Genomic DNA, 15,541 nt, shown 5'->3' with positions numbered 1-15,541 from the left:
TGTCATCTGGTCGGAGAACCCGACCGGCAACTGGCTCCCACTTCCGCGCTTCTTCGCCGACGAGCTGCCGGCCTCCGGTCCAGGCAGACTCTGGCTGCAGGCGGGTGGTTGCTGTAGCAAGGCTTCTTGGGTTGCAGTCGCGACTTCCGTCGCGGGCAACATAGCTCTGGCACGCGGCTGGCAGACGTTCGCCCGCGCGTGTGGCTTGGGCAGGCGGTGCGCCCTCCACTTTTAAGTACGATGGTGGATCGACCCTCTACGTGAGGGTGTTTGGGGAAGATGGTCGCCGCGCCGGGTGCTGCCCCGAGGAGAACGATGGTGAGGAGGTGCTCGGTCTCGGGGACGGCCGCGACGAGGATGAGGGCGAGCCTGCCCTCGGGGGCGGCCATGTCTTGTCCAGCTACGGCGGCTCTTCCTCTGGTGACAGTTCCAGCAGCAGTGGCTACGACCAGCCGCCACGCCCGCTTTGAAGGTGGCAGTGGGTCATCTCGTCGTCACGCCTCCGTGAAGCGCAAAGAATGATCCGGCTAGGCTCGGGGTGCCGCTAGGGGTCTGCCTCCGCGGATTGCTGCAACGCCACTTTTGTTTTACTCTTTTTCCCGCATCAAGAATGAAACCAGTATGGGCCCAGGGGGGCGTGTATCGAACTATAGTTCCTCGGTTGTTGCACTATGCGTGTTGTTCCCGTGTTGTGTCGTTATTTCGTGCGAAGATAACTTAACCTGGTATATTCGGGACGCCCTCTTCCTTACGAGGCGCTCATTTCCTCGTGTACATCTTGCCTTGGCGGCCTGCATTCGCTCGGGAACTGCAAAAACTCGTTAGGAAGTGCGCTAAAAGATTTGTCGATCACCCTGGCCCTGACCTGGCGCTTTGTGTTGTGGTACCCGAGGGGCACGGACTAGGAGAATCACACCAGCTTTTGGGCTCGAACGAGGGTGGCTCACGAGAAGGCAGAGAAGGGGAAAGAAAATGCTCGCGGGGGCACCTGCCTAGCCCCCTCGCGAGGCATGCGAGAGAGAGAGAACGCGAGCGAACCCAAGCCGGAAAAATCCAGTGAGAGGTGAGGGGGTCAGATCAGCAAGGAATGCCAAAAGCAAACTTCGATTAAGGAAAAGCAAGCCAACTATGGAAAGCAAATGAAAAGACGCGTCCGGCACCTAATCTAGTCTTCAAGTCTTCTCATCAGCACAAAGCTAAGTGCTGCCACTAGGCGTGGGCGGGAGCCCCAGGACCTGAGGACGGCGCTCCTGAGACTCCGGGGCATGTACAGCCCCAACTCATTATTACGTGAGAGTGTCACGGGCGGCGATTCTTCACATGCACTGGGCCTTCTTCACAGGCTCCGGGCCTTGCTTCACGGGTAGAACTTCCGGAGGTGCTGGATGTTCCAGGCGTTTTGGATTGGTACCCCGTCTTATGTTTCCAGGCGCACGGCGCCAGGCCTGGAGATGTGGACGACCTTGAACGGGCCCTCCCACATTGGTGAAAGCTTATGCAGCCCTTCCCTGGAGAGGACCCGCCTCAGGACTAGGTCGCCCGTCTCGAGTGTCCTAGAGCAGATGTTGCGGCAGTGGTATCGCCGCAATGCTTGCTGGTACTTCGCCGCCCGTAGCGCAGCTTCGCGGTGACGTTCCTTCCCCAGCACGAGGTCCATCCCCCGCGTGGCGTCCTTCTGTATTTCGTCGAACGCCAGGACCCATGCGGAGCGATGCTTGACCTCGTGAGGAAGGACCGCTTCAGCTCCGTAGACGAGGAAGAATGGAGTCTCTCCCGTTGGCTTGGTGGCGGTGGTTTGGATGGACCACAGTACGGACTGGAGCTCGTCGTGCCAGCCCCTGCCGCAGGCCTCCAGCTTCTTCTTGAAGGTCCTGGTTTTGAGGCCCCTCAGGACCTCCGCGTTAGCATGTTCGGCCTGTCCATTACTCCTGGGGTGGGCCACCAAAGCGTAGCAGATTTGTGTTCCAAGGTTAGCACAGTAGGTTTTGAAGAGGTAGTAAACTGTGAACCGTTATCTGCGATGATGCGGTTGGGGACCCCCGAAGCGGATTACGAGGCCCTTGATCAACTTGACAGCAGAGTCGGCTGGGATGGTACGGACGGCTTCCACTTCCGCCCACTTGGTGAACTTGTCGATGGCGACGTAGAGGTAGCGGTAGCCCCCTGGCGCCCGAGGGAACGGGCCTAGGATATCCAGCCCCCAAACCGCAAATGGCCATGTGAGTGGGATGGTTTGAAGACCCTAAGATGGCTGATGGATTTGCTTGGCGTGGAACTGGCAAGCTTCGCAGGATTTCACCAGCTCGGCTGCGTCGTTGAGTGATGTAGGCCAGTAGAATCCACTGCGGAACACCTTGCCGACGAGGGTCCGTGATGATGAGTGGTGCCCGCAGTCCCTGCCGTGTATGTCAATCAGCAACTCCCTTCCTTGATCGTTGGATATGCAGCACAGCGTGACATCGTTCAGTCGTTTCCTGTATAACTCGCCGTCTTGGATACAGTATGCCGTGGCTTGCCGGCCCACGCGCTCAGCCTCCTCTTCCTTCTCCGGCAACGTCCCGTGCGTTAAGTACTCCTTGAATTCCTTGGTCCAGCATTCCTCCTGGGGCTCGAGCGCCAAGAGCAGCCGAGCTCCTAAGGTCGGGCCACAAGCTGGGGCTCCTGTGGCCTGAGGCTGGGGGAGCTCCTCCCGAGGTTGAGTCGTGCTTGAAAGAGGTGGCGCAGCTGATGGCTTGAAGAGCCGCTCCTCAAAGATGCCTGGCTCATGTGGTTGCCGCTTGGATGCTCTCCTGGCGATGTCGTCGGCCTCCTTGTTGGTGCCTCGGGGTACGTGCTGCAGCTCTAGGCCCGAGAACTGTTTCTCCATCTTGCGCACCTCCATGAGGTAGGCCTCCATATGCTCGTCCTTCGGCTTGTACACCTTGTTGGAGAAGTTGACGAGGAGTTGTGAGTCGCCTCTGACGGTGAGGCGCTTCACCCCTAGAGTCGCCGCAGCCTTCAGGCCAGCTATGAGGCCTTCGTATTCTGCGATATTGTTGGAGACCTTCTCGCCGTGCTGAAAGCAGAGTTGCACGGCATACTAGAGCTTGTCCTGGATGGGCGAGACGAGCATTGCTCCAGCCCCCGCGCCCTGGTGCGCGAAGGCGCCATCGAAGTACATGACCCAGCCGTCCGGAGCATCACTTCCTGAGGAGGTGGACCGGGCTTCTCCTTCCTCAAGTGTCGGGCATCTGTCCATTCTGCCACAAAGTCAGCGAGTGCGGCCCCCTTGATGACCCTGGTAGTGCTGAACTCCAACTGGAATGCTTGCAACTCGATGTTCCACTCAGCGACCCTTCCAACCGAGTTAGGGCTCCTAAGCACCCTCTCCAATGGGTAGGCTGAGACGACCTTGATGGGGTGGCCCTGAAAGTAGTGTCACAGTTTGCGTGAGGCCACCAGGAGTGCGAGCAGGAGTTTCTAGGGCATGGGGTAGCGTGCCCTTGCATCCCGTAGTACGGTGCTAACAAAGTACACCGGGTGTTCGATGAGGGGCGGCACACTGTCGAGGCTCGGTCCTGCGAAGATCGGGGCATATCCTGAGGTGGGAGGATCCCTGAGACCTGATTGTCCTCGGGGGCGTCTGCAATGCCGCCCTGCTGAGCTTAACCTTCCATCGCTGATGCCTTTGTTGTGCCTTCCTGGCCCCGCGCCACTTCAGCCCTGGCTTGGCATGGTGCGCCCTTGGTTTGGCACTCCTCCCGAACCGCCACCAACGCCGCGCTGGCGGAGTACGGGGTGGCATCAAGGTAGAGTACCAGAGGCTCGATGGGCCGTGGTGCCACCATCACCGGGGGGCTAGTAAGGTATTTCTTGAGGTCTTGGAAGGCCCGTTCGGCCTCCGGGTTCCACTCGAAGGGGCCCTTCTTCTTCATGAGCTTGAAGAAAGGTAAGGCGCGCTCTCCTAATTTGAAGATGAAACGCCCTAAAGGCGGTCACCCGCCCTGCTAGCTTCTGCATCTCTTTGAGGGTCTGTGGTGGGCTCATGTCCTCGATGGCCTTGATCTTCTCTGGGTTAGCCTCGATCCCTCTGTGGGATACGAGGAATCCCAACAGCTTGCCGGAGGGGACGCCGAACACGCACTTCTCCGGGTTGAGCCTCAAGTTCACTTGGCGTAGGCTCTCGAAGGTCTCCTCCAAGTCTTGAATCAATGTCCTTGCCTCGCGAGACTTGACCACTATGTCATCGACGTAGGCCTCTGCGTTTCTCCCGAGCTGCCGCCCCAGAGCAATGTGCATCAACCGTTGAAAGGTCACGCCCGCGTTGCGCAACCCGAAGGGCATGCAGGTGTAGCAGTACACCCCACATGGTGTTAGGAAGGCCGTCTTCTTCACATCTTCCACCGCCATCTTGACTTGATGATACCCTGAGAACGCATCTAGGAAGCACAGCAGGTCACACTCGACGGTGGAGTCGACAATCTGGTCGATGCGCGGGAGTGGGAACGGATCTTGGGGGCAGGCTTTGTTAAGATTGGTGAAGTCGATGCACATCCGTTCCTTCCCGCCTTTTTTCGGCACTACGACAGGGTTCGCTAGACATTCGGGGTATTGGACCTCCCGGATGGCACCTGCCGCTTCCAGCTTGCGTGTCTCTTGTACGATGAAGGCCTGCTTCTCAGTGGACTGCCATCTTGCTCGCTGCTTCACGGGGCGGATGTTGGGGCACACCCTTAGATGATGCTGGATCACCTCCCTCGGGACCCCTACTAGCTGATTGGGCTCCCACGTGAATATTTTCTTGTTCGCGCGCAAGAACCTCACCAGGGCTTCTTCTTGTTCCGGGTCAAGGCCGGCTCCTATGGTGAAGGTGGCTCCTGAAGACCCGTCCTCGCTGACCGGTACCTGCTTGGTTTCCGCCTTGTCTTGGATGAACAGTTGCTTCTTCTTGGTGGGCGCGGCCTCCCTGGCCGCGGGGGCACCGGCGTCGATGGGTTGTGCTGCTGCCGCGGTCTTGAAGGCGAGCATGAGCGTCGTCACGGCCTCCTTAGTGTCTCCCTTGATGGTGAGGACGCCCTTGCTCCCTGGCATCTTCATGAGGTTGTAAATCGGGTGAGTCGCCACCATGAACTGAGCGAGAGCCGGGTACCCGAGGATGGCGTTGTACGGGAGACCGACGCGAGCGATGTCAAAGTCCACCAGCTCAGTGCGATAGTTGTCGCATGTGCCGAAGGTGACAGGGAGGCGGATCCGCCCCGGGGAGTGGGCAGCTCCACCATCCACTCCTGAGAAGGGCTTGCTGAGGCCGAGCCGCTCGAGTGGCATGTGGAGAAGGTTGAAGGCTTCTACGGAGAGCAAGTTCAGGCCAGCACCGCCGTCGATGAGGGTCTTGGTGACAGCCACGTTGCAGATGGTGGGCGTGCAGAGCATCGGGAGCATTCCGGAGCCGACAGTGGAGTCGGAGTGGTCTTCTGAGCCGAAGGTGAGGTCGGCCTCTGGCGCAGCCCAACTCGGCGGAGCCCCCGGGCGCCTGGAGGTGGCCCCGATATGACGGAGGAACGACTTGGCGTGGCGGTCTGACGGTGGTGCTTGAGAGCCGCCCAGCAGGGCCGCGACTGCATGGTGCGTCGGCACCGCGTAGAGAGCAGTGAAGAGGTCGCGGAGCTCCTCCCAAGATGCCATCGTGGATCTGGGAAGGTTGAGCAGCCAGGCGCGCGGCTCGCCGGCGAGGGCCAAGCCAGTTGGCCATGACCTTGTCGTCACCCCCGGCTTCGAGGACGGCCTCCTCGTACGTCAGCAGGAAAGCTGACGGGTCCACCACGCCATCGTAGCGCGGCGGCATCTCCGACCTGAATTTGGGCGGCCACTGCACCCGCCGCAGGGCGGGGGCCAGGGCTCAGAGCCCCTGGCCCCGTCATCAACACTGACCGTCGGAGTCGGCGACAGGGCGCCTACCATGTGGGCGAAGCGCGGTGGCGACGGAGCGCAGATCAACGGAGGGGAAGCTACGGCGCACCCCTACCTGGTGCGCCAAATGTTAGATGTGGGGTTCCGGCAAACCCTTAAGGTTCGAACACTGGGGCACGCGCAAAGTCTTTTCCTCCCACCGATCTACGCCCTAGCTCGCTGAGATCTCGCGGACGAACTCGACGAATTCACAACACAGAAAGACATAAAATTTATACTGGTTCGGGCCACCATTGTGGTGTAATACCCTACTCCAGTGTGGTGGTTGTGGATTGCCTCTTGGGCTGATGATGAACAATACAATGGGAAGAACAGCTTCCTGAGGGTGAGGTGTTCTCGTGCTTGGCTAACTTGTGTGTGTGGGGATGATCTTGCTGATCCGTCCCTGCCTATGATGGTGGCTAGTCCTATTTATAGAGGCTCTGGTCCTCTTCCCAAATATTGAGCGGGAAGGGAGCCAACAACGGCAGGCAAATTTGAAGGAGGACAGCTAGTACAAGCTATCCTGACAAAGGTGGTCTCCGTCTGCGAAAGGCTCTGGTGGTGACGCCGTCTTGGGCTCCACAATGACCTCCGTCTTGACGTCCTTCTGGTCTTGGTCTTGTTGCACTGATATGGCAACATTTGCATGATGCCTCGATACTCCTCGCCTGCGCTGGCCTCCTTAGCACCAAAGAGGAAACAAGGACGTTGCACGTGCTGGCGCCCGCCTGGTGTCGATCGTCATGGCTCACGTCACGAGAGCCTCGTGAGGTTTGCCTTGCCTTGTTATCTCCGCCCCTCGTGAGCCTGCTCGACCAGGCCACTCCAGAGGAGGTCTTGTGTCATCCGCCTCACGAGGCTTGGCCCCTCGCGAGGGTCTTGGATGCCTTGTTGATGAAGATGGGTCATACGGCCTGCTGGCTTAGCCACACCGCGGGCCACAGACAGGCAAGTTTGGGGACCCCTGTTCCCAGAACGCTGACAAATACCGTGATTACCAAAGTGGCTGAGCTGATTGACCCTTATTTAGGACAATGGGATGAAGACCTTGTGCGGTCTGTTTTCTCACATGTGGATGCAACCAGAATCCTGAAGTTTCATTTTAGTCTGAATAGCTTTGATAATTTTGTTGCATGGCATTATAACCGAAACGGGATGTTCTCGATGAAATCGGCGTATCACGTGGAATGGAGACACCAGTTCGGGAATTCATACCAAACTATGGCGTCATCATCTAGAGGGTCGAACCCAATCTGGAAGAAGGTCTAGGCACTTTCAGTTTCCGGTAAGGTCAAAACTTTTGTGTGAAAAGTGTTACATGGAACCATTCCCGTTAAATCAACTCTGACGAATCGTCATACTGAGACGGACGACCAGTGTCGAATTTGTCATGATCATCCGGAAGACCTGAAACACTTGCTATTTGAATGCGCACCAGCAAAAATGATGTGGTACACACTAAAACTAGAACAAGCGGTATCAGATGCATGTATTGTAGACAGGTCAGACTCGACTGTCTTGGAGGAGTTGTTGGATTCATCAACTGAGTCGTTACCCTCATCTATCTCAGGTAGGGATTGCGGAGGTTGTGGCGATCGCAACATGGTACATCTGGTGGATCAAATGGACAGACACACACAAGGAGAGGACACCCCCAGCAACGAATTGGAAGTTATCTATTCTGTCCCCATGCACAAAGTTCACCAAAACAGCTCAGAGTAATAACACAAGAGAAGTAGTTAAATGGATGAAACCAGATTCATGTCAAGTTAAATTAAATGTAGATGACTCGTTTCATTTTGAAGAGGGAGAAGGGGCGACGGACGCGGTTATCCGTGACAAGATAGGCAATTTCCTTGCAGGTGCATGTTTTTATGTTCCACGCCCGTTATCAGCCACGATGATGGAAGCACTGGCAATGAAAAAAGGCCTTGAACTGGTGGCATCTTTGGGATATCACCAAGTTCGTTGCTGAATCTGATTGTTTGGAGGTGATTGAAGCTTGCATAGGAGGACAAACATGGTGGAATAAAGAAGCTGCAGTTTATGCGGATTGTATTGATCTGGTGACGGAAATAAGAACAGTCCAGTACTCTCACTGTCTCCGAGAGGCCAATGGTGTTGCACATGAGATAGCAGAACATAGTTATGAAAATCATTTATCTTGTAATTGGGTAGATGATCACCCTTATTTTCTTACTGAATATCTCATGAACGACGTAACTGTGCTTATTTGATTAATAAAGTAAGCCATGATGGCATTCCCTAAAAAAAAGGCCCTCCTTAGCACCAGACACATCCTTCAGGCGCCCACTGCATGTAACAACAATAATAATTGCATAAAGGCACGATAAGCCTTGTAGGAGCTTCGTTAACTGGCTCGCGCGCACTGCAAAAATGGCACCAGTCTACTTGTTTGTTGATGATACAAGAAATTTTACAACAATCATGATATTTTGCTTTGCTTCCACTTGAGCTAACTTTATGTACATGTAAGAAAGCTATGTATCAGCAACTGCTATATGTACAACACTACAGCGGCCTGAAGCCTCCCTGCATTTTGTTTCAGGAATGTTTGCCACGAACCCACCGCTAGTGAGAAGCACAAAAGCTTGCAAACCACGAGCAACCTGCGTATTTGTTTTAAGAAAATAAGCATGAAAAATAAATCCCAGGGCAGCCACTAAAAGCAGCAAAAATGAAAAACATATTTCTAGGGCAATCTGTACAATGCACATACAAACAGTAAATAAGCCTGCAATTCAGATAATTTAAACTGAAACAGGAAATTCATGCAGATTGCAATCACTAAAACAGCATATAAAACATTAATACTTGGTTACTGGTGAAGATGCAATATAATTTTAGTTCCAACAGGGAATGTAGTTAAGATATTACCATGTTATTGGATGACGCGCAGCCAACGAGCCTAAGCCTTCTGACATTACACCTCTGCGTATACTACATTGAGCATCAAAAAGCAGAAGCGGGCTCCGGTGTATGTATAACATTCTGCGGCAGCTCCTCAGCGGGGTCACAAAGATGGAAGATTGGCTTAGAAATGTCCTCACTCCTATCCTTTTATAGTAGACATACTTGCCTTTTCCTTTTCCATTTTCTTCTTCTCAGCTTCCACAGTTCGAGCATTTTCATCACGTGATTTCTTGAACATATTCACGAAAATAACCAAAATCGACGTAACTGAGAACAGAAAAGCAAGAAAGCATCAAGGAAAGATCAAAAAGTAAATACTGTTGTGCTAAAACAACTAAGTTCATATCAATACAAAAACAGAAGCATGTTGACTCAATTCATAATGGAACTAAAAGAACAGAGAATGCCACTTGATAGACCATTCCCTAGAAACAGCAATTCGATTCGAAGAAATGCACTGTCTGGACAACAAAATGTTTGGACCTATGAGAGGAACTTCCTCAAGGGATTAGGGGCAATACTTTGAAGTTATTTTTCCTTCTGCTAGTGCGATCAGCGAATTGTCATAGTGAAATTGATAAATATATTACTCAAAGATGTAACTTCACTGACCACCTTCGGCGTATGATGAGCTACATATGTGGACATAATTAAGAGAACAATGCCTAATAAAGCTGTAAAATATTATAAAGGCCACACAAAACCTTGCTCAAAAGGGCAGCGAGCTGGATCTTCACCAAAATACTGAGCTAGGGAATCAGCATTCCTTCCCTGCAAAACAAATGTCATCAAGGTCTTACACAAACATAAGGCGTTTACAAGAATAACTTTTATGGCAGGGGCTCACCACTTCTGAATACAAGGAAATGAGGGACCTAACTACAGCTTCTGCCGAGTCGAGAAAGGATTTCAATGCCTGCAAAAGCAACTGATCTCAGTTCACTCGTAAAAGAATCATTACTGATATAGCACAACTAATCTCATCAGATCTGCTTGCTTTAGAGTTTAGGAGTCCCCGAAGGTCACAACTCCTACCGAGTCCAGAGTTCGGACTGTGCGCGGTGTTATTGCTGAGCTTGATGCATAAAAGTGAATGTCGATGATTCCCTGAATTGCGTATCACTTCTGTTCAGTAGCTAGCAGAACATTTTGTAAGCCAGCACATTCTTTGACTTTATGTTCTGAGCAATTTGTTCAAGACATGGAGCCTTGCAGCACTTCTTTTCAACTTGAGAGGTGGTGCATATTTATTCCATTATAGAAGCGGTTAGTGAATGGATGATGCAGAAAAATATGCACTCTGTGGTCCTACTATACATAAAGTTCAGAGAAACACTGAAACAAGTACACATTGAATGTCTGGGGATAGCTAATTCAATAATCTTATAATAATAACATGGTTTAAGTTGTGTCATTTCTTGTCCTGAGCAAGTAAAATATAAGCTCCTTAAACCAGTGGGCTAAATGTAAACAGAACAAATATGCTCAACATCCAACAACTCTGAAAAATAGACAAAAGGGAATTATTTCTTACCTTGCGGAAGCCAACAGATATTGCTCCATCGTTCACTGAAGCAGCTAATTCCTGCTCGACCTTCTCAAGACCTTTGTTTATTGCTTGCATTTCTTCAGCAAGCAACTTCAATTGGATCTGGGGTGATTAACAAATGCAATTGTGGAGCAACATATTTGATGAGTAGCTCGATGGTCATCCAAAATTGCTATTAACAGATAACTACAGTACCTTCGAAGCTGCTTCCAGATGAATCAAGTCTTTGTCAAAATCAAGAAGCTCAGGCAACTTTTCAGCAAGAAGCTAGCATGTAATAGAGAAAGATAAGGTAAACTGCACAAGCTTGCAAAAGCAACTGGCAAAAGGACAGACCCAGTGCTAGAAGCTCCCACACCAGGTGGGGCCTGGGAAAGGATTTTATACAAGGCAAGCCATACCCCTGCATAGTACAATGCAGAGAGGCCGCGTTGAACCCAGGAGCAACTGCCAGACTATTAAAAATATGCATAGGTACATGCAATTAGAAACTGAGTCAAAATAGCTAATCTTCCATTAAGCTGCAGAATACTAGATAAACAATTGCCCACGTGCACAGCACCATAATTTGGGATACCGGAACGAGGCTGATTCCTGGACAGTGACCAGTAACAGCCTGCCGTTTGGAGTTTACATGAAAACCATGACTATGCAGAGAACTGGCAGAAGTTTACAATCCAACTAGCAACTCCTGTGGAAGCCATCGATAACATTTACACCAATGACCCCTCACTTCCCAAGGGATTGTGATTTATATAGGTTATATCATCAAAAGGCAGCTCAAGATTAAGATCCAGGATAGGTATTGAGGTGCCTGCAGCTGGCCAGTTCCAGTTCTACGCTCAGACCAAGCATCAGATGAGACCGCTCTTGAGAAAAACTAATCCAATCAGATACGATCCCAATTAAGATCAGATTGTTCATGCTCCTAGAACTTACAATCGACCAGTAAATTTACCGACACTGAATCCAGCCATCAGGGTGAAACACAACAACCTGGTGACAGGCTAATAATGGGTGTTCGGAGCACCCTATTATTGTTTGTTTGATCTGTATTAGTAATTGATACACCAAGAGCTGATCCGTGAAAGAAAATCTTGAGCAGACTGAGCTAATATGCAACAAACAGACATCTCCCACAGAGTCATGACTGCAATTGCCGTGAAAACATCATGTATTTCAATAGTTGAGGCTGATATTCAAACGGTTTTAGAGTTCAGGGTTGAAAAATGAACCTCTGCTTGAGTTTAGGTTGGAAAGTGGACTTTATTCCTATATAAAATATTCAAACTATGACAAGATGCATGATTCCCAACTTTAAAGGCTCAGGTAAATTACTGTTACTAAGCTACTAGCACAACAAGATTGCATAGGAGTATAGAAAAAAACATGTATCGTAAGTCCATAAGAAGTGGCATAGTTTTCTGCAGTAAGATATTAAACCCTAACCAGCATTGTATTATTGTGTGGTATGGCCAGTGCTGAAGATGGACTGAGAGGAATCTTAGCATGCAAACCAGTGTGCATAGCATAACACTTTATGCCGAGTGCATACCTTGCATAAATAGTGCATTAGTGTCATCTTATTGTTCCTAGCTCGAGTATCCGATAGTTTAAGAAGACTATCTAATCTGAAGCCAACAGCAGAACCTGTTCAGCACAACACCGTATCAGACGATGCTATTAAACAAAAGGCATTCCATGCAAATTTTCTACACTGATTTGGTACCTCGAGCTGTTCCTTGATTCAATGCATTCCCTAATGTGAGAATGGTCTGCATTATCTGCCGTAACTTCAGAGACTCTTTCACCTGCACAAAATAAAACATTAAGCCAGTCTACGTGTAAGTTAAAATTTTACTCAAGAAAGAGATGATACAACATTGTACCTCTTTTGTTGCATCATTTATGGTGGTTAAGTTAGTTCTTAACTCATCAGCCTGACAAAGAGCAAGACATCACATTACAACTGCAAGTTATGGAGAAAGTGAGATAATCCAAGTAAATTAACTGATGGACGAAGACAACGGACCTGTGTTGAGAATGCAATTCTGAAAGCAAAAACTCTTAGTTTGGACTCGACGCGAGGAACTTTCATTAGCTCCAGGAAAAACTACGGCAAAGTTGAAAGCTTCAATAAATATATTCAAAGTGGCACACTATATGCAACCAAAATATTAAACCAACCTGTTCACATTTTCCAAGCATTTCTTTGTTGCCGTTATAGTTCTGAGCTCATAGAGGAAAAGGATAGTGAATTAAGACAAAACAGCATCAGATACTAAATGATAAGGAATATGTTACAGATCATGAAATGCAAAAAACAAAAGATAGTAGTAAGCAGAAGCACCTTCAACATCTCGATTTCTTCGTTTGTAGGGCAAAACTTAATGAGATTCTCCACTTGGTCATTATCAAGAACAGACGTATCCAAAGCCAAGATCGCGCTCTGCAAGATACAACCATTTCAGAGAAAATTACATAGGAACACTAAAAAGTATCAGGCTAATAGACATTTGTTAACAGCACCATTTGAGCAGATTAATAATGTCAGTGTGATAAATTAATTAGAAGATAAAAAACGTGGATCGAGAAAGCAACACAACTCAGCAGTAACTTGCATGTATGATAACCATATACAGTGGTTTTACATTACCAAAAGAGAGTCTGAAAGGCATTTAAGTTTCCCAGTGCCATGTAGGCTTACGCAGCCTAATGTTAGACCACTGTATGAGTGTAAATTAAACAAGAAAACCTAGGACTTATAGTAATAATTTTGTGATGGCAGAAACTTTCATGCATAGTGTATGGAAGATGTTAGCAAGATTCATGTACATCGCCGAATCTATTAATGTATGATAGCATACAAGTTTACACTTAAGCAAATACCAAAAAAAATGCAGATGAAGGTTGTCAACAAAGGTATTAGCTCCATCAAAAGTTGTAAAAGAATAGAAACAGGAAAAGGAAAAGTAATATGAATACAAGCTTCAGATATTCAGGATAGTACTCCCACAGCTCAACAATGTAGTGCATATAGATTTTTTTTCAAAAGTCAAACTTAAAAAACTTTGACCAAGTTTATAGAGAAAATTATCTATATCTATAATACCAAACATATACAAGATGACAATATATCTCATGATGAATATAATAATATGCATTGCATATTCTAAATGTACATAATTTTCTCTACAAACTTGGTCAAACCGTCAAAGTTTGTAAATTTTGGCTTCCGAAAAAATCCATATGCACTCTACATTATGGAACGGGGGGAGTATAAATAATTACATCATCAACACAGCACAAAATTCTCTGAGATGTCACTATTCCACGGGAGAAATCATGTGCATCTTTTTTTGGTCAAAGAGTAGAGAGGGTAAGTAATAACCCACAAAGGATACTCACAATCATATCAGGAAGAGGCATTTTGATTTTGGTAAGCATGATCTCACAATTATTTGCTCTTCTCATATCAACCTGTAATGAAACTAGCAGAACAATTAGTCCATGGCCTAATGGAATCAACAAAATTTCTCTAACTCCTCATGCTAGAACATAATGCTGTTGATTGCAAATAACTTAAGATGTCAAGAAAACAGAAGTTTGGTGTGGAATGATAAATGGAACAAGAATGCGAGAGAGAAAACTATTCAAAAGTTCCTCCAAAAGGACACCTATTGCAGAAGGAAGTAGCATACATATGAAAACCATAATTTCATACTTTAAATGGAAAATACATCAAAATAAGTTGGTGTCAATCAGTTGAGCACTTGCAAGGAAATAAAATATAGATTCACTTAAGAAAGAGCAGTAGTCATGCATATCGTATTACCATGAAACAGTTTTAATCAAGAATGGTTTGAAAAACCTGAGATTCAGGGCTTGATAATTCAACATACCACGAAAAAAATCAAATAACAAGTTTAAGGTAACAAGTATGAAAGGATTAATGTGCTTAAGGTAGAAGCACAAGAATGAAAGTTCAAGAAAATTCAAGTTCCCTAAAGAAAATAAGTGCATTAAGAGTGTAAGTTTCCATACCAGGTGAACAATTTCTGGCTTGCTAATAGCTGAGCCACGCTTCGTTCCTCCTTTTTCACTTGCATTGGTTGCAACAGCAGTGGAGAACAAGGTCTCTAATTCGGACATATCAATATCAGGAGCCCTGCAAAATAGTGCTCGACAGCATGAATAAATACAGTCTCAATACAGAGATTTCCCACATGTTAAACAAGGACATAGAATGCCAGACCCATGTATTTTCTTTAGGGAAGCTACCAGCCTCATGTGGGCCTACTACTCAACCTCTTCCCAAAAAGGGGGGAAGCTACCAGCTTCCTATTTATTTGGATTGTTTTTGCGACTGTAGCATGATAGATACTCCCTCCGTTCACAAATATAAGATGTTCTAACTTTTTTCTGAATCAGATGTAGACACATACTAGTAAATGTGTGCGTGCAATGCACGTTGATATTAGGTAATATATTAATTACACATAAATATTAGGTAGGATATTATTTGCGTATTAATTATGTGATTAGCATTGGCATTAATATTTGGTATGATATTAACTGCACACTAAACATGTTGAGCGCTCACCATTGGAGCAGCCTGAGTCGTTGGATTGACCTGATTTGACGGACGGGATCTGTTGGATCTGCCCCTTTGGGTCTTTTTATATTGGTATAGATATAGATATAGATGAAATATCCAAAACATCTATTTGTGAATGGAGGGAGTAGTTCATAAACAACGGATGTTGAATTTTATGCCTAGTGGTTTCAATGATGTAAAATCATCAACGGCTGAATTAAATGCAAAAATATTGGCAGCATAACAGTTACCTAGCCTGATTCCCTTGATTTTGGGCATCCGCCCAGAGACTTCCTTGCATTGCTCGTGTAACTTTCACCCAGTGCAGAGGCTTTAATGAAGCTTTCTTTGGGGGGTTACTTTGAAGCGCCAATCCCATGCCACGACCTTTTGCTGATCCGGTTGCTGCTCTTCCCCTTCCCAATACTGGAGGTGGTGCTGGTGCATTTGAGATTTTTGAGCTTGGTGGTGGAGGGGGTACAGTTCCAGGTGGTTTTGGAGCTTGAGGTGGTGGGGGTGGGGGTGCAGGAGCT

At 48.2% G+C, this 15,541-nt stretch overlaps 1 protein-coding gene across 1 annotated transcript in view; it reads right to left on the bottom strand.

The window, feature by feature from the left end:
* Nucleotides 1-8,248: 8,248 nt before the first annotated feature.
* Nucleotides 8,249-15,541, bottom strand: part of LOC119358035 (formin-like protein 3) — a 12,091-nt gene continuing 4,798 nt past the window's right edge. The window contains exons 7-21 of the mRNA XM_037624759.1: nt 15,260-15,539; nt 14,456-14,579; nt 13,820-13,891; nt 12,762-12,860; nt 12,599-12,640; nt 12,444-12,524; nt 12,301-12,351; nt 12,141-12,222; nt 11,967-12,061; nt 10,607-10,678; nt 10,397-10,513; nt 9,710-9,778; nt 9,567-9,633; nt 8,827-9,129; nt 8,249-8,558 (exon numbers count right to left, since the gene is read on the bottom strand). Of these exons, the coding sequence (XP_037480656.1) occupies nt 9,002-9,129; nt 9,567-9,633; nt 9,710-9,778; nt 10,397-10,513; nt 10,607-10,678; nt 11,967-12,061; nt 12,141-12,222; nt 12,301-12,351; nt 12,444-12,524; nt 12,599-12,640; nt 12,762-12,860; nt 13,820-13,891; nt 14,456-14,579; nt 15,260-15,539 (1,379 nt within the window). The 3' untranslated portion in view covers nt 8,249-8,558; nt 8,827-9,001. The remainder of the gene's footprint in view (nt 8,559-8,826; nt 9,130-9,566; nt 9,634-9,709; nt 9,779-10,396; nt 10,514-10,606; nt 10,679-11,966; nt 12,062-12,140; nt 12,223-12,300; nt 12,352-12,443; nt 12,525-12,598; nt 12,641-12,761; nt 12,861-13,819; nt 13,892-14,455; nt 14,580-15,259; nt 15,540-15,541) is intronic.

This window comes from Triticum dicoccoides, chromosome 2A, assembly GCF_002162155.2.
Source record: "Triticum dicoccoides isolate Atlit2015 ecotype Zavitan chromosome 2A, WEW_v2.0, whole genome shotgun sequence".
NCBI classification, from domain to species: domain Eukaryota; kingdom Viridiplantae; phylum Streptophyta; class Magnoliopsida; order Poales; family Poaceae; genus Triticum; species Triticum dicoccoides.
Note: the sequence above shows the minus strand (reverse complement) of the source record. Positions and strands in the feature narration are given on the sequence as shown.